The following is a 22481-nucleotide window of genomic DNA, read 5'->3' as shown; positions in this document are numbered from 1 at the left end:
GATTTTCCCTAGCTAGCCCAATCCATGAAATTTATGGGTTTAAAGGAGATTAATTCTAAAATCCTTTGAAAACTCTTTCGAGTGAGACAAAGAGTGCCTTAATTAACTTAATCCTACTTTCGTGGAGTTAAAATTAACCAAGACCCATTAGGTTATTTAATCAATCTATTAAAACCCTCTTAACCCTTAGTCTATTTCTAGATATAAGTTAATTAAGTCCAATTTCTTGATTAACTATCACTTGGTTTTCTCCTTTCGGTGCTTCAACCAAGGATTAAGAACATAACTTAATGGGGCCCTTAATTAAGCATGTGAATAAGCACACAAGAAATGGATTAAACCTCATAAATTCATTAAATTGGGACTAACCCAGTTCAAATCCACAAAAATAACTAAATATTACATCCCTTACTCCAGAATCAAAGTAAAACTACTCACTATCCATAATGTTTACAAGAAATTCTAAGTTTATAAGGAAATAAAGCTTTAATCTAAGCTAAGAAACAAGAAACTAAACACTAGAAATGTAGAAAAAATGTAAGAAAAGAAAGAAATCTCCAAATCTGGTTGGAAATGGAGTGGGAGATGATTGTGACTCTTCAGCTGCTGCCTCCCCTATCCCTTTTCTTCCTCTACTTGCTTCCCCACTTCTAAAATGGGAAATGGGACTATTTATAGCATTTTTTTGACATGGAGCCCTAAAATGGTGTGTTTTAGGAGGAATTTTCCGAGGGAATCTTCTGCCAGCTCATTAATGAAACCTTTGTGGGACTGCATAAGTGGACTGCATAAGTTATGCAGTCCCTTATGCGATTCAGTATTCTCGTTCACTTATGCAAAACTGCATGACTTGGCGCATAGGTTATGCACATTTCCGTGAGATTGCATAAGGGAGGCGCGAATCTGCATAAGCTATGCACTCTCCTTATGCACAATTCGGCAAGTGTTGGAACAGTGTTTCTTCTCCTCATGCGGATTTGCATAGCTTATGCGGCAAGTTATGCGCAATTTTGTCAATGCATATTTCCATTTGAAAACTTGTTTTTAACATCTTTGGCTGTAGAAGTCACTCCTCAATGGCAAAATTTCTTTTTAGTCCTTCAAAAACACCATTTTTCCTACAAAACAAAGTAAAAATTACAAATTAATCCAAAATTAACAATTATGAAAAACTAACTAAATAACTAATGAAATTAGCTAAAAGTGACTAATAATCAAATAAAATGGCTATGAAATTAAACCTAAATGATTATGCAAAATGTATGCATCAACATGATAGGCACTTTTACATGATAAGTAGGCCGAACCAGTGACATTTATGACAAGCACATGGAGTTTACTCTTGTCAATGCATTGTCATAAATCATATCAGTGCATATAATTTTTAGGCCTGAGATAACACAGTTATCTTGTATATAGGTGGTTTGAGTTTGATACTACTTTCATACTTGTACTGTGTATGGGTATATGGGCATGTGTTGGCTCCTACTAGTTATATATGGAGGTAGGCGTTGATCAAGATGGAATCTGTTCCTCTAAGTAAATAGGGATAAAATCCTATGTTCATTTAATTGTTCTTGATGTTTCAAGTTCCTAGCCAGGACAGATAGATTTAATCAGAAAAGAGTTTCTGATGAGAAAATCTTTTTAATCAAGAACTGAAATTAAAAGAGAACATAATATTCATAGCAAATGGGGTTTGACATAAACCATGACTCCAGCTTGAGTTGGGATTTTGTAACAGAGAGATTCTAGTGCATGGTAACATATGATTATAGGTTCATTTAAGGTAAACCTTATTACTGATTGGGTGGCCATGGCATGCTATGCTAGGTGTTAACCATGGTCTATGAGGTGCATAAAATGATTTAGAGAAATCATTTATAGTAAGAAAGAGTTCTGATGATATTAAGAGTTGATATCATGTCTCATTACAATTAGTGATGAGCCTAGTAAGTCACACACATACACAAGTAATCACCAAATTAAATATGATTTAATTAATTAATTAATTAAAGAGTTTAATTGATTAATTAAATAGGTTTGGTTTGCAATTAGATTGCAAAGTCCCTAGCATGACTTGAAACCAAATCTAGGTTATTGGATGTATAGTATAAGTTAAATTTATATTTAAAGTGTTTAAATATGAATTTAATTAATGAGAAATTAATTAATAGAGATTAATTAATTAATTTATATTTGATATAAATTGATTAGAAGAAGAGAAATAATTATTTTGGGTTGAGAACTCAAAATTAAGACACAGGGGCGTTTTGGTCATTTCACAGGGTGACATGTGGCACCATGAGATGGTGACACATGGCACTACACATAAGCTTGCCAAATATCTTTTAATCATGTAAGATGATTAAAATTAGGATTAAATATAGTTTTGACACTTGGCACAATGTGATTGGGTCAATTAAACCTAGAGCCAATCAGAAGGTGACATGCGACAAGGGTTTTAAGTGGTGACCTAGCTATATAAGTGTAAGGATGAAAGAAAAAAACACAACCAGCTGCTGCCTCCCTTTGTGTCGCCACCCTTGAGGCTGCCATCCTCTCTTCTTCTTCATCTCTCATCAATTCAAAGAGTTTGGCCAACATTCTCTTGAATTAAAATTGCTAGAAATCGTTTCTAGTGTTCTGTTTACATGTCTAATATCTCAAAAGGTAAAACTTGATTTTCTAATTCATAGAAAAAGCTTTAGAAGCTGTTCAAGGGCTACCATAGGTGATCTTGGTATGGACAAGCTAAAGGGACAATATCTGGTGTCTTAAAGACGCATTCCAAAGGTGCCAAACACACTACAATGCATTAAGAGGTTAGTACACTTGTTCTTGATCTAATCTAGGGTTCTAAAATTAATTTGATTAATTCTAAAATATTAAATGGCAAATACAAATCCAAAGACATATTAAAAGAGTTTTAATATGTTTTTTATCATTGAAATCAAATAGATAAAAATGAATCTTGCATGATGCATGTGACCCTAGGTGAAAATTTTTTGAATTCAATGATATAAACTTGTGTTTTTCATGGTTCCACTACTACAATTGGTATCAGAGCCACTATATTTGCCATTTAGATTATTCAATATGAGATTTGATTGTGTGATTTGATCAAAAGTTGTTCAATTCATTGCTGGTTGGAATGAACAAGGTGGCGGCATGGTGGAGTGCACCATGGGGTGCGCATGGTTTGGCTCCTCCCATAGTGTGCTCTTGGTTTGGCCTTGGATTCTACAATTGTTACATGATTTAAGGCTCATCCTATGACTAATTAAAATGTTTAATTAGGAGTTTTAATCACACAATTAAATTATGATTTAGATCTGAATTTTTAAAATTGTTTGAATGTGATTCAAATATGAATTTTAAAAGTTGTTTGAATATGATTCAAATATGAATTTTTAAAGTTGCTTGAATGTGATTCAAATCTGAATTTTTAAAAGTTGTTTGAATGTGATTCAAATATGAATTTTTAAAATTGTTTGAATGTGATTCAAATCTGAATTTTAAAAGTTGATTGAATATGATTCAAATCTGAATTTTTAAATTTGTTTGAATGTGATTCAAATATGAATTTTTAAATTTCTTTGAATCATATTCAAATCTGGATTTTTAAGTTGAATATGACATATTCAATTTAATTTAAGTATGTATGTTTTATTTAATTGTTAAAAAGTGATATGCATGATGGATGATCATGGACTATAAAAGACCAATGTGATTGGATTTATTTCTTTTATGTTTATTTGGGTTATAAATTAATTAATTTATTTTAATTTATTTTGGGGCATGTATTATAAAGGTTGTAACATTTTTGGGTTGTAATTTCATTTATTTAGTTCTTGTAAATTCGCCTTGGTATGCCAAGGATTACTATGTAATTGGATTGTAAGAAGATTAAGGAGGTCAAGAGCATTGGTGGGACCAGTGGGAGGAATTCATAATCAAGTATTGATTATGTACTCCTTCAGCAACTCTTATAAAATGAATGAATGAAATGCACCTAGGAATGCCTTGATTCAATTCTTGGTGGCTCAGAATTAAATCCCTTAGAAAAGTCCATGATCATACTATATTTAATTATTATCCATAAATGCATGAGATGTATGGGAATGTATGCAATTATATGATATATGCATGCTAATTGGATAATATACAAAGTGAGACCATAATAGTAATTAGGACGACTACAAAATCTTCCAAACAAATGATTAAGTTGGATATGCTATAATTAAAGTAATTATAACATGGGGCCTCTATTGGGGCAATTATTTTAAGAAATTTTAAATAGTTGCATATGATACAATTAATTTAAGAGATTTTCTTAAGAATAATTGTTAAGCATGAGATGTTATAAATATGTAAATGGTTTGGTGGCCAATATTGGAAGTACCTGAGGACATTAAAATTATTTGCATAACTACTGGCTCAATGGGATTAACATAACTAATGCAAGATAAGTCAATAATGAATGTACCTGAGATTTTGAGCATTAGGGGCTAGGTGAAGGATTGAACCTCACATGAGATGTGATGGGCAAGGAGTTGCTCACTTATAGTTTATTGTAATTCCAATAATGGATGTACCTAAGGATGATCAATAGAATTATAAGAATTCAATCACCCACTAGAAATCTATCCAACTAGGATTTTTATTTTCTACTTTGGAAGTGTAGGATTTGCTAAGTTAGTGGGATGACCAATTTGACTAAAATACCATAATCATTTTGGTTAATTACATGATATATTTACTAATTAATCTGGTTATTTTCTGCAGTTAATTTTCTGATAATAATGAGCACAGAACAACCACCACCATCCAATTTCCTTGCAAGCATACTTGATCGCAATAGGTTGACAGGACCTAATCTGTCTGATTGGCTAAGAAATTTAAAACTTGTCCTGAACCTTGAACATATAGGATATGTTCTAGACTCAAATGTTCCTGGTCCCTTACCTCCAGAGGCCACTCCAGAGGAATATGGAACTTTGGACAAGTGGAAGGAGCATGATATGAGAGCTAAGTGTTACATGCTTACTTCTATGAGTAATGAGTTACAGAAGCAGCATGAGAACATGCAGAGTGCGAGTGAGATCCTCCTTCACCTACAAGAGTTGTATGGTGAGCACAGCAGGAATGCTAAGTATGAGATATCTAGACAGTTATTCTGTATGAGGATCTCTGAGGGACAAAATGTTGGGGATCATGTCCACAAGATGATTCGGCTGATTAAGCAGTTGGAACATCTTGACTTCAACATGGATTTCCAACTACAGACAGATTTGATCCTTCAGTCCCTTCCTGAGTCTTTTGGGAATTTTGTGACAAATTTCTATATGACTAAACAGGAATGCAACTTGGCTAGTTTACTCAACATGCTAGTTATTGCCCAAAAGAATATGCTGGGCAATAAAGGAAAGGAGGTAGCTTTGATTGCATCCTCTTCTGCTGGAAAATCCAACAAGAAGAAGGGCAATAAGAAAAAGAAACCTCAGAATCCTGGTCCTTCCAAGAAAATAGCGAAACAGAAAGGGAAAATTAAAGCTGATGGAGGCAAAGGAAAGTGTTTCTACTGCCAGAAGGATGGGCACTGAAAAAGGAACTGCCCAGAGCATCTTGCTTCTCTGAAGAACAAGAAGGATACACCTTTGGAAGGTAGGTCCATATCTTGTTATTTACATTCTGATGATACTCATAGTTCATCTATAGCTTGGGTTTTAGATACTGGTGCCAGTTCTCACATTTCTTATGATATGCAGGAACTAGCAAATAATAGCAGCTTACGTTCTCGAGATGTTAGAGTCCGGATTGGCAATGGCTCAACTGTTGAAGCTTTAACCATAGGATCTAAATCTTTTTACATGTCTGGACATGTTTTGTGTTTGGATAATATTTTATATGTACCTGATGCTTTTAAGAACATCATTTCTATATCTAGTTTGACTAAAAATGGCTATGAATTTCAATTCATAGATGATGTTTGCAATATTTATTTTGGAAATAAATATGTTGGTTCAGGTTATATGAATGATGGCCTTTATTATTTGGATAATAATGACAAACACAAAATGAATGCAAGTGATCTAAATGAATGCAATGCCATGGTGAAAATCAACTCAAGTTCAAAATATATTTGGCACTTAAGGTTATGTCATGTTGCAGAAGATAGGATTGCAAAACTGGAGAAAATGGGGATTCTATCCTCATTGGGCTCTGAGCCTACTCCAACTTGTGAATCTTGCATTCAGGGCAAAATGACTAGATCACCCTTTGTTGGACAAGTGCTAAGAGCTGAAAATATTTTAGAGCTAATACATAGTGATGTACGTGGTTCATTTAAGGAAATGGCTAGAGGCAGTTTTCATTACTTTATTACCTTTATTGATGATAAATCAAGATTTGGGTATTTGTATTTAATGAAATACAAACATGAATCCTTTGAAAAGTTCAAAGAATTTAAATCTGAAGTAGAAAATCAAACAAGAAAGAGTATTAAAGCTCTTCGATCAGATCATAGAGGTGAATATTTGAGTACTGAATTTGATGAATACTTGAAAGAACATGGCATTGTTTCCCAGCTGACTCCTCCAGGAACACCACAGCTGAATGGTATATCTGAAAGGAGAAATCGTACCCTATTGGATATGGTACGTAGTATGATGAGCTATACTAATATGCCAATCTCCTTTTGGGGATTTGCATTAGAATCAGCTTTATATATTCTGAATAGGATTCCATCAAAATCAGTTTTTTCCACACCTTATGAGATATGGCATGGAAGAAAACCAAGTCTTAAGCATGTTAAGATTTGGGGTTGTCCAGCTTATATCAAAAAGCTGAACACTGATAAATTGGAGACCAGATCAGAAAATGGTCGATTTGTTGGATATCCAAAAGATAGTTTTTGGATATTATTTTTATTTACCTACATCACAAAAGGTTGTGGTGAGTAGAGATGCCACATTTCTTGAATAACAGTTTGTTCAAGAAGGAGGCAAAGGAAGGCAAATAGAGTTAGAATTGGAGAATTCTGACCAACCAATAGATCAGATAGCTATAGATCCATCTAGTCAACCTACACCCGTTGATGAAACATTTATAGCTGTTCCTCATAGAACAACCAGGGTGGCCATGGCATGCTATGCTAGGTGTTAACCATGGTCTATGAGGTGCATAAAATGATTTAGAGAAATCATTTATGGTAAGAAAGAGTTTTGATGATATTAAGAGTTGATATCATGTCTCATTGCCAATTAGTAATGAGCCTAGTAAGTCACACACATATACAAGTAATCATCAAATTAAATATGATTTAATTAATTAATTAAAGAGTTTAATTGATTAATTAAATATGTTTGGTTTGCAATTAGATTGCAAAGTCCCTAGCATGACTTGAAACCAAATCTAGGTTATTGGATGTATAGTATAAGTTAAATTTATATTTAAAGTGTTTAAATATGAATTTAATTAATAAGAAATTAATTAATAGAGATTAATTAATTAATTTATATTTGATATAAATTGATTAGAAGAAGAGAAATAATTATTTTGGGTTGAGAACTCAAAATTAAGACACAGGGGCATTTTGGTCATTCATAGGGTGATATGTGGCACCATGAGATGGTCTCATGGTGACACATGGCACTATACATAAGCTTGCCAAATGTCTTTTAATCATGTAAGATGATTAAAATTAAGATTAAATATAGGTTTGACACTTGGCACAATGTGATTGGGTCAATTAAACCTAGAGCCAATCAGAAGGTGACATGTGGTAAGGGTTTTAAGTGATGACCTAGCTATATAAGTGTAAGGATGAAAGAACAAAACACAACCAGTTGCTGCCTCCCTTTGTGCCGCCACCCTTGAGGCTGCCATCCTCTCTTCTTCTTCATCTCTCATCAATTCAAAGAGTTTGGCCAACATTCTTTTGAATTAAAATTGCTAGAAATCATTTCTAGTGTTCTGTTTACATCTCTAATCTCTCAAAAGGCAAAACTTGATTTTCTAATTCATAGAAAAAGCTTTAGAAGCTGTTCAAGGGCTATCATAGGTGATCTTGGTGTGGACAAGCTAAAGGGACAACATCTAGTGTTCTAAAGACGCATCCCAAAGGTGCCAAACACACTGCAGTGCATCAAGAGGTTAGTGCACTTGTTCTTGATCTAATCTAGGGTTCTAAAATTAATCTGATTAATTCTAAAATCTTAAATGGCAACTACAGATCCAAAGACATATTAAAAGAGTTTTAATATGTTGTTTATCATTGAAATCAAATAGATAAAAATGAATCTTGCATGATGCATATGACCCTAGGTGAAAAATTTTTGAATTCAATGATATAAACTTGTGTTTTTCATGCTTCCGCTCCTATAAGAGGAAGGTGGCCAGATGAGTCGGCACATGTTTTGTGGGCATATTGAACTACTCCCAGATCAGTAACTAGAGAGACACCGTTCTCTTTGGCATGTGGCTCAGAAGCTGTTATTCCTATAGAAATTACTGTGCTCAGTGCTCGGACTAAGAACCCTAAGGTCGCTGCAAATGAAGATGATCTTCTGTTCAATCTCGACCAAGTTGAAATCATATGGGAGCGTGCTTACATCCGAATGGCAGAGTATAGACAGAGGATGGTTCAAATGTATAACGAAAATGTGAGGTGCCAATCTTTCATAGTAGGCGATTCAGTAATGAAAAGAGCTGATGTCTTAAGAGGAGTAACCAGGGCCGACAAGCTCGACAGTAATTAGGAAGGTCCCTATGTTATATCTAAAATCATCTACCCGAGCTCTTATAAGATTGCCTACCTTAATGGTGGTGATCTATCGTGGGCATGGAATATCTATAATTTATGCAAATTTTATCAATAAAAACTTTTACCTATTTGATGTGACTAAACACTAAGGCGATCTCTCGCCCACAAAATGCCCTAACATGGCACTAAGGTGATCTCTTGCCCACAAATGCCCTAATATGGCACTAAAGTGATCTCTCGCCCACAAATGCCATAACATGACGCTATGGTGATCTCTTGCCTGTGAATATTAAGATAATCTCTCAAATGCATTAAAAAGCGCTGTGGTGATTTTTTTTGCCCCAAGCCTTCAAAAGACACTACATGCGATATCTTGTCCATTCAAAGTTTTTAAGGCACTAGAATAAAATTCTCATTAGGTGAGTTTACTTCAAAGGAAGTGATATCCAAGTTAATGAGTCGAATTCAAATTTTTATGTAGCTTGCTTAGCAAAATAAACAAAATGAAAACTTAAGAATTTGGTAACCAATAGAGATCGAGAAAACATATTTCATTGATTTCAAAATAGAAAGTTACAAGATTAATTAGTGGGGTGATCAATCCTAACATGATCAGAAATAGATGGATTTTGTGAGCCATTAGCTCCTCCCTCCCCTTCACTCTCTTCTGGTGCTAGCTCGTCCATCCAAGTGAAGTCCTCATTAGGGCATCTCTTGGTCAGCTCTTTTAGCAAATCATTACGAGCATCCATGTAATTTGTGGCTACCCTTTTATTTGCTTTAGTCTCAGAGGACTTCAAGTGCCCTTCCAGTTTGATCGTCTTTTTCTTCTCCGATTCTAAGTTTAATTCTTCTGCTTCCAACTCTTCCTATAGTTTGTGGACAGTGGCTTCAGATGCTTTGACGTTATTGGAAAGCACCTCCATTTGAGAATTCTAAGCTACAAGCTGGATTTTTAACCCCATGTTTTCCTGACCCATCTATTGGAAGGTGACTTTAAGATGGAAAATTTTTTCTCGAGCCATGTGATCGGTGGCTATAGCTTCTAGTTTCAAGCTGTTGGAGTAGAGCATCATGTCCTGTAGGCTCTCTTTCTCCAATCACTTTCAGTCTTTAAATAAACATACCAAAGCACTCAGAACCTAGGCAAAATCCTTATTGTTCTTCACAGAGCGATTTTGCCTAAGTGATTGGATTAAAATTTGGGAACCGAGAGAGACTAGTAAATTCCCATTGAGCACATGTTCAAAGGAGGAGGTAGACATAGCTAGCTCACTAGTGGAATGAATAAGGCCAGTTGGCAAACCTATGAGATTAGGTGCAGTAGGCATGGTAGGAGGTGGTGGTTCTTTAGTTCGGCTCTTCTTTGCTAGAGGAGTTCGACCAAGCTTGGCCACCATTTTCTTTTTTAATTCTCTAATTAATCGTGCAGTTTCTTACCTTTGATTGCTTGCCATTTTTGCATAGAAAAGCAGTTAGTAAGCATCACAGTTGTGAGATAAGTAGTTTTCGGGAATACCATGGGCAGGACCAAAATCAGCCAACTCCATAGGGGTGTCCATTTTTGCTAGATAAGTACTAAACCACCAATTTAGCTTGGCTTTTACAAAATTAGCGATTTTAAAGCACTCTTTCTTCCCTTGCTCCTTTAGCTCTACTACTGATATATCTTTAGTTAGGTTCAGGTGGGGCATATTTTTAGTTTTATCTGCTTAATAGTTCCAATTTCGTGGAATTCCTTCCCACCCAATTCGGGTTCAATTGTGGAGAATAAAAAATCTCCCTTTCCAGTTCTTCAGTAAGGAAGGAAGATCGACAAATAGCTAATAGTTCAATTGTGCTTGGAAGAACCAAAACTTGTCATTCCTTTTTGCCTCTTCATTTTCACTTATTCCCAAATGATATAAGTTGGCAAATACTTTCTCTATCGCTGCTAGGTGTTTGGCTCAATACATTGCTCAGAAACTTACTAGTAGTCGCTAGGAGTTTGGATGAAGTTGAGTTATCAACAGTTGATATTATTGTAGCACCTTGATATAGAAAGGATCCAAGGGGAACCTTAGTCCATCATTGAGCTATTCTTCATAGATGATTACTTGATCTCCTCCTTCAAATTGGTGATTGGCTCAGATATGATCTTGACACGCTTCCACTTCATATTGCTCTTCGGGGATATGGTATCAAAACATTAGAACTGGTAGCTCCATAGGATCAATTTCAGTGGCTATTTCATCATGCTTAGGAGCTCAGTCACGGTCTTTTTGGGTTTTGCTTATTTAGAAGGAAAGGTGGGAGCTGATGAATTACCACCTTTACAACTGGTGCCTGCGTGTCACCATCGCCTACACTGTTTCCAACTCTATTTTCATCGATAGGGAAGGGCTGCTAGCCACTTCTGCTAACAAGGAATCTTCGAACCTAGTATTTTCAGTAGGTATCTCTTAGGTTTCTTGGCTGTTCTTATCACTCATTTTCAAAAAAGGAAAAGAAGAAGAGAATAAAGGTGGAGAAAGAAAGGAGACCTATTGCCCATCATCAGAAAGATCACTAGAGGACTGCGTTGTTTAAGAACGAGGGAGAAATTATCTATGAAGTAAAAGGCAAATGGTTGTCACTTCCGTAAGGGGTAATTATATAGGCATTTTTGAAAAAATTTTAAAATTCAAAATAAATGCCAAAAATTCACCTAGGAAATTGGAAAGAACATTTGTTTTTTTAGCTTTTCAAGGTACAATTGGCAGATACAATTAATAACGACATGCTTTCACAAGTGGCAATTCAAACTGAAAGATTCGAACTTGTTGGGGGGACTAATAATATGGTACGACCCGATTTCTAAAAGATAAATGGTTCGGATCTCTAAGTTCGGAAAAAGATAGATCACTTGTTAAGTACGCATTCGGATAAACATCACATGTTCAGACAAGTTCATAGAGTGTTCAGATGAGACATTGGGTATATGAACAACCTACAGAATGTTCAGATGTGATATCAGATGTTCAAATAGTTCGCATAAAATATTTATTCAGTTAGGACAGTTGTAACAGGTAAAAGAGTGATCGAGCACGAGTTAGTTACATGAAAGAAGCGTGTCCTATATTATCGCAAGAAATGTAAGACATGCTAGGTAGTACATCCATAAAAGGCAAAGTGGAATGAGTTGGCATAAACAGATAAAATTCCGAGTAATCCGAAAAAAGGCACTATTTTATATTCTATAAATAGGGGTCACAATGATATTCAAGGTTCGTAATTCTATATACTCTTTTTAATTGGTATTTACTCTCTTAACATTAGTTGACTCGAGCCTCAGAGTGGCCTAACTCAGGCCACCGATCTCTTCTTTTCTCTTTAATTTCAGATATAATTCGATCCGATTCCGAGTCAAGAATCCCAAACAATATCACAAAGATTCCACAATGACATAATTGAAGAATACTGATACTTGTTTCCTATTCCAACAAATATTATTTTAGGGATGGAAATTGGATTGGCCATCCAATACATCATTTAGTACTCTATTCTCTCTTTCTAAATAATCAAGTAATTTACTAGTTAGGGTCGGCTGTTCATAAGATTTAATTGTACATACTATTACCCACTAAGAAAAGAGAGAGAGAGAGAAGGGGGGGGGGGGGGGGGTGGGGTGGGGGGTGTGGTTTAATTTAATAAAATGATTAATAGACTTTTAGATTGTGGATTATGCAAAGGAATCAAGGGGATGCTTCCAAGGTATCAAGGCAAACTAACCCAAACAAAAACAGTATAATCAGATGACCAGGTCCATATTAAAATTTATTCACTTTGAAAACCCATTTGAGTCATTTTCTTTCTTCATAACATATTATTTTGCTAAAATGTTGACTGGTTCATGACTTCAATTCACAATTTCTATGCATTAGTTTGATCATTGGTTGGTTAAAGGGTTGAACCTAACATAACAACTCTCTTGGCATCAACATCAACTTTAAAAATAAAAAAAAGAAAAATTATATATAAAAAAAAAGACTTTGCTTGTTCTAGAAATTAGTTATTAAGTCGCTTCCAAGTTAATTTGATTTTTAGTTCTTTCTAGAAAATCCCAAAAACTAGAATTTTCAAACATTCTCAGATCAATTCCATGTTAATAAGTTCAATCAATTATTTGTGAGCACTGTCCTAAATTATAACTAATGATAAATTATTTTAATTTTAATGAATTGTATCTTTTACATTAAAAATTAATTTAAATTAAATCAGGAGAATTATTATTTTTGAATATATACTAATGTCAAAATTAATTAGTCAGCCTCTATTTTTTAAAATTTAGTTAGTTTAAAAATGTGAAATTAACTAATTTTGATATCACATAAAAATTTGATCGTAATCTATCTTAATAATAATTATTAACAAATAAACAAAGGATGAAGGAGATTATTGTAATTGCACTTTGAAGGTGGCGTGTTGAGTGACAACATGGGTCCTACTTTTTTATTTAAGAACCACGTCATAGTCCCCAACTTGCTCCATTCTCCTCCAAAGAAAAAAAAAGTAATTGTATTTTTAGTTAAGCGTCAAATTAATTAAATTTTAGATTATATATATATATTTAATTAAGGTTAAATAAGCTTATATTTAATAAAATATTATTTTTAATAATAAAATGTTATTTTTTATTTTTAAATAATAAAATATTAAAAATAATAATTTTAATCTTAAATAATTTTTATTATTTTGTTAATTTTAATTAAAATTAATAAATAATTTTTAATATTTAAAATTAAGAAAAATAATATTTTATTATTAAAAAAATAATATTTGATTAAGTATAAATTTAGTTAACCTTATTAGAAAGTACCCAAACTTATTTAGCCTAAAACTTAATTTTAAATTTATTTAAATCTCTATTAAAAATATAAGGATTTATTTAATCTTTTTCTTAAAAAAAAGTGACATTTATATACATATGGTACATATACTCATTTAATTATAAATTGATATATTTTTAAAATAATGATGTGTCCTACTATAAAATATGAAACGTATTATTATAAATATATTTATATGATTTTTTACTTGATTGAATATAAAATTATTTTATAATTCTGATATATTAAAAAAGTTTTTTTAAAAAAAGAAAATTCATAAAAAGATATGCATACAATAATTTAATTATAATAATTAATCATATTGAGATTCACATGAAATTTATCATAATTAATGATTATAATAAAATTATTATATGTGTATCAATTTTATCTTATAATTAGAAAATTGCTATTAATAATGCACGTGACTATTAATAATTTTAATTTATATATTTTTTAATTTTAATATATAAAAATAACATAATATTTTAAATTTTTTATTAATTATTTTAAATTTTATTTTTATTATTTTTATTTCTTAAACTTTTTAATAAAAATTTTCTAATAAAAATAATTAAAATCAAACTATATATAATATAAATATAAATATAAATATATATAATTAATATATATTAATATATTATAAACTACCTTATAATAATATCTATTCATTATAATATTAATAAAATAATTATTAAATAATTTATAAATTATATATAATAAAAAATGTTATGTGAGAATACTATAAAATAAAATATCAAAAAAAAATTATTTATGTTGATGCACCTAATTATTAGTAATTTAATTTATATATTTTTATTAATTATTTTAATTTTAATTTTTATTTTTTTTACCACTTAAACTTTTTAATAAAAGTTTTATAATAAAAATAATTAAAATCTCTCTCCCTCTCTCTATATATATATATATATATATAATAGAATACTTCTTTCATAAGGAATAAGTCATAAAGAATGAGTAAATATCCAAATTACCCTTCTGCCAATAAGTCATAACGAATGACTAAATATCCAAATTACCCTTCTGCCATTTGAAGATTCTAAGCTAAGGAAGAGAACGTGACCTTTCCGAACCGTCTCTATTTATTATTATTATTTATTGAGTCAAGTCAATTAATTAATAAAAATTAAATCAAGTCAGTGTTATGAATATATAAAATATTTTTAAATTAAATATTTAAAATTATATTATATTTAACATAATTTCTTTTTGAAAACATTTTAAATATAATTTAATTATTGACTAATAATTAAACGCATATATGATCTGGATCGGAATTGCCATCCTCAAAGTTAATACACATTTGGGAAGAAGAAAAATGAAGACCAAAATCTGGATTCTTTATAATAATTACATTAGAAATTTATGAACAAGTCTGAAGATTCAAAGTTGGCAGTGTAATGCCCATTGTTGAGAACTTTGCATGGCGGATGGGATTATTTAATTAAACTTCTAGAAACCCATATAAATTGAACCAAAATTAAATGGAAATCAATCCAACACCAGAATGTAGATTAGGCTACATGGCATGCTAATTAGAACTATATATATATTTTTAAAAATATTTTTATAAATTAAAAATCATAATTTAATTATTCATAAGTATTAGATGCATTTAGGGGTGAGCATTATTCAGTTATAACAAAATAATCAAACCGAATAAATGAAATTCAATTATTTCGGTAAGAATAAATTTAGTTCGGTTAGTAATAATAAAAATTTTTTATTTTTAATTATTGGTTTAGTTATCTTTTATTTAATAACCGAAATAATCAAATTTCAATTAATTAATATATTAATTATAATTTTATTAATATTATATTATTTATAATTATTATTTTAATGATTTTATAATAATATTTAATTTATAATTTTATAATAATATTTAACTTATAATTATTATCTTATTAATATTAAATTATATTTATAATTTTTTTATAAATAAAAAAAATATAAATATCTTTTTATTAATATTTTATTAAATAATTAATAATATAAAATATATATTTTATTTTTTACAATTAATTCGATTATAATCAATAATTGATTTAATATTTTATTTTTTTATTTATTTTATTTTATTTTTTTTTGATATAATTTAATTAATAATTTAATTATTTAAAAATTTAATTTAATTCAATTTAATTAATCGAATGTTCAACCTTAGATGCAGAGATAAAACTCTGAAAGGATTTTTTCGTGAGTCGAGAAACCAATATAGAAAATACTTGATATAAAAAAATTATAATTCAATTAAAGTAAATAAAAACCCATAAGAACTGCGGTCAACGGCTTTTTTTTTTTTTTAAATGTGAATGAGTAAAATGACAAAACTACCCAAACAGAAAATAAGAACTTCTAAGTCGTTGACTAAACCCATTAGAAGAATTCCCAGGTAATCACCTCCCCTGACTTGCGTGTAAAATACTAGCAGAGGCGTCCGAGCCAAGAAATCCCCTACCCACTACCATATATATAAAGAGATTTGAATTAGTTTATTCTATGCACATTCATTATTAGACCTCTTCTCTTGCCTTCTCCGTCATCTGCTCTCACGTTTCTGCGAAATTTTTTTTTATCCATCTCCACTAGCATTTCACAGGAAACAATAGAAGGTTTAAACCTCATTTCTTTTCTCAAGAATCTTTGTAATCTTGATGTTTCTTTTTAATCTATCAGAACTCGGGTCACTGATTTTATGGTTTTCTTTTTCTTCTTATTTGATCGCAGTAATTTGATTTCTTCAAACGAAAGTTTCTTTCATCATTCTGGTCTATATTAATATACAGGTGAAACTTCTTTCTTTTTTGTTTTGTTTTTTCGGATGGATGTCTGTTTCTTCTTCTTCTTCTTCTTCTTCTTCCCTCTTGCCTGGTTTATGGATTGGATGAGAAAAGTTTTTAACGGTGTTGTACAGGAATTTGGCAGGTGCATACTTTAGAGATTAAGGATGTTAGGAGATATTGTCACCAGATGTCTTCTGTATGTCACTGATCACCAATTTCATTTCATTTTTATTTTTTTTTTGGTTTTGGTTTGATTCTTTGTTTTCTTTGTGTAACTTTATCTACCCTTTTCTCTTCTTTAAATTATATTTCTGGGATTTGATGTTCTTTTCTTGATGCTTATTATGATTTATGGGGTGCCAGGTTGCTTTTTGGGTATGCCTACCCTGCTTTTGAATGTTTCAAATCTATAGAGAATAACAGAGTTGAAAAAGAAGAACTTCGATTTTGGTGTCAATATTGGTAAGTCCTTATTATTCATTTAAGCCAGGAATTTTAGATTGAAATTGGTTTTGTTTAAGTTTTCACTCAAGAAATACAATTCAATCTTGACCAACAATATCTTTCTCAAATTTTCCAGTAATAGGCCGGGGAATTGCAAACATATTCTATGTTTTCAACTATATTTTTCTCTAGGTTGCCATTCTAAATTGCCAGTGATAGGCCAAGATTGCAATAGAATTGGTCAAATATTATAAGAAAGGGCATGTAGCCATTGAGGATTCCACCGTTTGCATGTTAGGCTTATTCTTGATGGGGTTATGGATTATAACGGATGAGAATGATTTCTCGATAAATTCTCATTGCAATTATGTATCAGTTAATTCAGTTGTGATCAGTTAATTCAGTTCTAACTTCCAACTTCTGACCTTGTGAAAATGTTTGATATATCATTGTCATAATGAGGAAATGGGCAAACATACTTCATCCACACTAGTGTCTCATAATTAGCATGCTTTTTGACTTTTAAGGCTTTCTTTTGCATCGGTCTTCTTAGAAGTGTGATTCTCATTGATTTTGCAGGGTCATTATTGCAATTCTTACTATATGTGAGAGGATAGGGGATACATTTGTTTCATGGTAAGCAGAGTTCTGTTTCTGTAAATTTGTGTTTATAGCAACTTAACATGAATTTTGCTTGATTTTGGGCTCATCTTATGGTGAAGGTTGCCAATGTATGGTGAGATTAAGCTGGCACTCTTTATCTGCTTGTGGTATCCAAAAACAAAGGTATGTAAAAGAAGATGCTTGTAATCTAGGGAATAATTTTATTAGCTTAGTTTCCGAAAACTTGAAATGGGAAACCTTTGCTTATGTAGGGAACTGGCTACATCTATGAAACTTTGCTGAGGCCTTTTGTAACAAGGCATGAAACCGATATCGAGAGGAAGCTACTGGAGTTGAGAGCTAGAGCCTGGGACTTTGCACTTTACTATTGGCAAAACTGCACAGATTTGGGGCAGAGTGCATTCTTTCAAGTTCTTGAGTACTTGACTGCTCAACCAGGAAAATTTTCAGGCAAACGCGCCAAGGTAAAAAATTTTTGAACAAACTATACAAAAGCACAGAAGATCATCCCATTACTCCTAGTGGACACAAGGGAAAGATTCAAATATACACTAAAACCTAGCTGCAAGCAACAACTTTGATATCTGCAAGCAACAACTTGCTATATTCAATAAGGAATCCTTCGGTTGGTTCCTTTATTAAGACTTGCTTATTCTCATTTGCACCCAACAAATTCGACCCAATCTTTCTTTGGGTCTTTCAAGCTTATAAGCTTCATCATTCCTTTCCGATATCCCCTGCATCACAGATAAGCAACCTGACACTCTTCCTCAATCCTCAGCCTGTCAATTATACAACTACTGATTTTATTATTTCATTTCCTCATCTGCAAATTGAAGATTGTGAATTGTGATTTAGCAAATTTTATTACCCATTATCAAGCAAATCCCACACATTGAGAAACAGAGCTTGGATTATTCAATATGTAATCAATCATGATTATAATATACAAAACAAAACTAAATCAATCAATAAGAGTACTAAACGCGATACTGTTAACCAACCTTGCAGAAGGCGAGCAAGTACGAACCCAGCGCACCCCCGGCACCACCGGGTCTAATAAGTGAACTGCCCTCAATGAGCAAGCACAAGAACAAGAAGTAGCAACCACAGCTGTTCAGCAGCACAATCTACCGTGCAGTTTCGGAGTCACCAAAATCCAACCACGTTCAAGTCCACCTCCACGAACAAACAGAAGTTGTACTTTCGGTGGACCCAAGCACCGCCCCTGAATCTGATGTCAGTGACAAGCTCCAACGGGCCCGAATGAGGCTCCGCCGTTAGGAGCCAATCCAAAACTGAAGATTGAAACCAAATTGTACAAAAACCAGTCAAACCTTATAGATAGAAGGAAAAGAAAAAAAACACCTTTGTAATTGTTTTCTTCATTTCTGAATCCAGTTTGATTTATATTCATGATTTTGCTCGTCTTTGTAATCTTTGAGTGTACAAATTTAAGAGCACACACTGAACTGCTACAGCATTTGAATTACTACAAAAAACCATCAGCCAGTGCTATCTGTCCATCCGGACCCGAATGGCACGAAGAATCCGATCAAAGGTTCTGGTAATACTAGGAATCACATGGAGACTAATGAACCGAATACAAGAAGTGATGGGGTTGCGCACAGAAAATTGCAGCCAGAGGCGGCGGAGGAAGTGTTGGCTCGATGAATCCGGTGACGACGACATAGGCTGGAGGTAGGCCCACGCCGCCTGCTTGACGAGGCGGTTGCGAATAGAAATTTCGCAAGCGGAACCGCAGGCGGAAGCAGCGCCAGTGGGGGAGTTGACGGCTGTGGAAGGGAGGATGTCCTTAAGAGAAGTGTAAGATAAGGAGGATTTGAAAGAGGACAGCTCGAAGTCAAGTGGTGGAGAGGAGGCGACGCCGTTGCCGTTTGTGTGGTGAGGAGGGAGGCTGGAGGTGTGGAGAGGTTTGGAAGGGATAGCAAGCTCACTGGGTATGACTACAGATGTGGCAATGGAGTTCCGGCGGCGTAGAGCTGGTTGAGGCCCTGCTTTATCCATGGAGAGAGAGGGAGAAAGGGGGCCGCTAAAAATAATGGCGAAAGATTTTCAAAGAAGAGAAGAAGGGACACACACCCCCTCTCTCTCTTTTTGTCGCAACGGCGGCTCGTTTTGGTAGTGGTGAGGTGCGAATGCTATTGGACCGCCAATCGTTGGCGTTTGTTGCCTTCGTCTTTTATCTCATGTGGGCCTTTTTCCATCCGCCCCATAAGTTTTTCGATATTTACTTTTGGTACCAACTTTTGTTTTTGTTTAATTTTATTCATAATCCTTCAACTTAGATAATATGTCAATATCGTCCCTTAATTTTAATTTATACCATAAAAATCTTTAAATTTTATTTTAATTATCACTAAAATCTCTATAATTTGCTATTATAGACTTCTAGATTAATTTATGACTAAATTTTACTCATTATCTCTCAATTTAAAGAGTATTTATTTGACTTATAAGTCAGTTAAATTAACTTATAAATAAAAAAAATTATAATTATATTAGCATTTAATTTGGCTTAAAATTTAAAAAATTATTTAAAATAAATTAAAAATTATAAATAATATTCACTTATTTATAATTTATTTATTTATTTTAAAATTATATTTTAACCAAGTAAAAGAATATCTTATCTTAATAATTTTTTAAAATATCAATATTATTCTTATTTTACCAACCACAATATTCAATGATATATTCTTTTTTTTTTCATTTTAACAAATTATATTACTTTTAAATACATTTTAACTAAATACTTAAACTATTTAAAAGTTAATTTTAAATAATTTTATTAAATAATTAACTATTTATTTTTAAATTAACTTATAAATTTAAAAATATATTTTAAGTCAAAAGTTAAAAGTAAGTAATCAAACCAAACACTATCTTAAATAGGTTAATAATTGTCTCTCAAGTTTATAGTCAATTTAAAATTTTAAATCTTCATTTATTTTTCATTTATTTAAAATAAAATCATGCTATTTAAAATTAATTATTTAATTTATGATAAAAATGTTATTTTTTAATTTTATTTTAAGTTAATATCTAAAAGATTTATGTCTAATTTATAGAAAAATTTAATAATATATAATTATTTTACTTTATTACTTTATTTTGAAAATATCTAAACCCTAATTAAGTGTGAATTTTTTTATATAGGTTGATTCTGTATATAGTTTGGTCTTTATTTTTTAAATTAGCAAAATAATATATCCAATTTTAATTATTATTTAGTATATTTTGTATAATTTATAGATATTTTAAGATAAATTAAAATTGAGGGATGTATGCAGTATATTTATCGAAGTTAAGAGACCATAAACGAAATTTAATAATAAGTTAACCTAAAAACTTGTAATAATAAGTCACAAAAATTTTAACCATACTCAAATCAAAATTAGTGAATTTTTATGATATAAATTAAAATTGAGGGACATTACTGATATAACCAATTAAGCTGAGGGACTATGGGTGAAATTAGCTTTTTATTTTTAATAAAAAATACTATTTAATCCCTTTAATCTATTTTAACGAAATTAATTATTTTAAAAAATATATTAATTAGTCTCTTTTTTTTTATTTCATTCATTCAATTTAAATCAAATTTTTTATTAGCCAATATTATTAAAGAATGGAGAAATTATTATTATAAAAATTAAATAATTTAATTTTTTAAAAATAAAAAAAATTATATAATTGTGTTTTTAAATTACTAAACTAAACGAAATTCAAGCAATTTAATATAAAAGTAAATTATAAATTTAGGACACTTTAGACTTTTCATATTTCTTTAATATCTAAAATAATTAGAGAGATTAAAGAATAAATAAGATAAAAATATAAAAATTAACAAATGTATTCTTTAAAATAAGAAAATCAAATAATTAATATTATTAAAATAAAAAAATTAAATAATAATTTTCTTTTATGTTATTTTCTTTGACTTGTTGTGTATCCTACAATTTCATATTATTATTTAATGTTATTATTTAAAGGGAAAATAAAAAGTATAATAATAATAATAATAATAATAATAATAATAATAAAATCATTCTCTTCCCTAGAGTTGAAAATTTCTCATAAGCTATAGTAGTATAGTTAAATATGCAAAAATTTATGGGGAAAATATAGAAAAGAGGATAATATGAGGGTAAAGCTGCTAATAAGAAAAGAAATTATGGACACGCAAGAAACGTATGATAAGCTACAAAAAGCAAGTTAAAAAACACCTTTAAATCTTTTACTTTAATAATGGAAATCATTGTTGACAATTTGGAATTGGCTGCCTCTCTCTTATTTGCTGCCCCAATTTTATTTAAGGTTTCCCTGCTCAAACTTTTTTTAGAGTTTGTCGATTATTATTATTATTATTATTATTATTATTATTATTATACTGTTGAGAAAAATGTTAAATTGAAGTCACTAAACTTTATTTTTAGTTTTTTTCATTAAATCTTAAATTTAAAAAATTTAAATAAATTCTTAGTGTGTAGAGATAAAAACAAAATAAAATATGAATGTGTTACTCAATATAGAATTTAGGGAGATTTTTATCTAAATTGAATTTATCATAAATCCAAAATATAAATATGTGAGATTTATATATTTAATAGATGAATTTCATCATATATTTTATATCTTGAGTTTATGATAGACCATGTAACAACCTAAAATAGAAGCCGTTACCAAAATTAGAGATCGGGTCAGCTTAAGGCTGTCGGAATTCATAATAAGCCTAAAACCTATAAAATATACACATATTCTATCTTATCATCTAAACATATTTCAAACCATTAAACTTTAGTCTTTTCATTCATATATAAACATCTTTAATATAAAAGTAGTTTATAATTTGAACCTTAACATACATAGAAAATCATTAAAGCGTAATGGTTCAATATATACACTCCCAAAAGAGTTAACATAAATATTCATATTTAAAATATTACATAACTCTAATTTTTTATCATT

The 22481-nt window shown here is 31.0% G+C and overlaps 2 protein-coding genes across 2 annotated transcripts; one reads left to right on the top strand and one right to left on the bottom strand.

Moving 5' to 3' along the window:
- Window positions 1-16103: 16103 nt before the first annotated feature.
- Window positions 16104-18905, top strand: LOC110632025 (HVA22-like protein j). The gene is made up of 8 exons (XM_058147400.1): window positions 16104-16250; window positions 16366-16424; window positions 16553-16617; window positions 16785-16883; window positions 17445-17501; window positions 17588-17651; window positions 17741-17953; window positions 18501-18905. Exons 3-8 carry the CDS (start codon window positions 16586-16588, stop codon window positions 18591-18593), a joined length of 558 nt encoding a protein of 185 aa, XP_058003383.1. The 5' UTR covers window positions 16104-16250; window positions 16366-16424; window positions 16553-16585; the 3' UTR covers window positions 18594-18905.
- On the bottom strand, window positions 18330-19652 carry LOC110632026 (uncharacterized). Its single transcript, XM_021780116.2, has one exon. The coding sequence runs from the start codon at window positions 19515-19517 to the stop codon at window positions 19005-19007; it is 513 nt and encodes a 170-aa protein (XP_021635808.2). The 5' UTR covers window positions 19518-19652; the 3' UTR covers window positions 18330-19004.
- Between the last annotated feature and the right edge of the window lie 2829 nt (window positions 19653-22481).

Source organism: Hevea brasiliensis, chromosome 5 (genome assembly GCF_030052815.1).
Source record: "Hevea brasiliensis isolate MT/VB/25A 57/8 chromosome 5, ASM3005281v1, whole genome shotgun sequence".
Lineage (NCBI taxonomy): Eukaryota > Viridiplantae > Streptophyta > Magnoliopsida > Malpighiales > Euphorbiaceae > Hevea > Hevea brasiliensis.
This window is presented reverse-complemented; position numbering and strand designations above follow the sequence as displayed.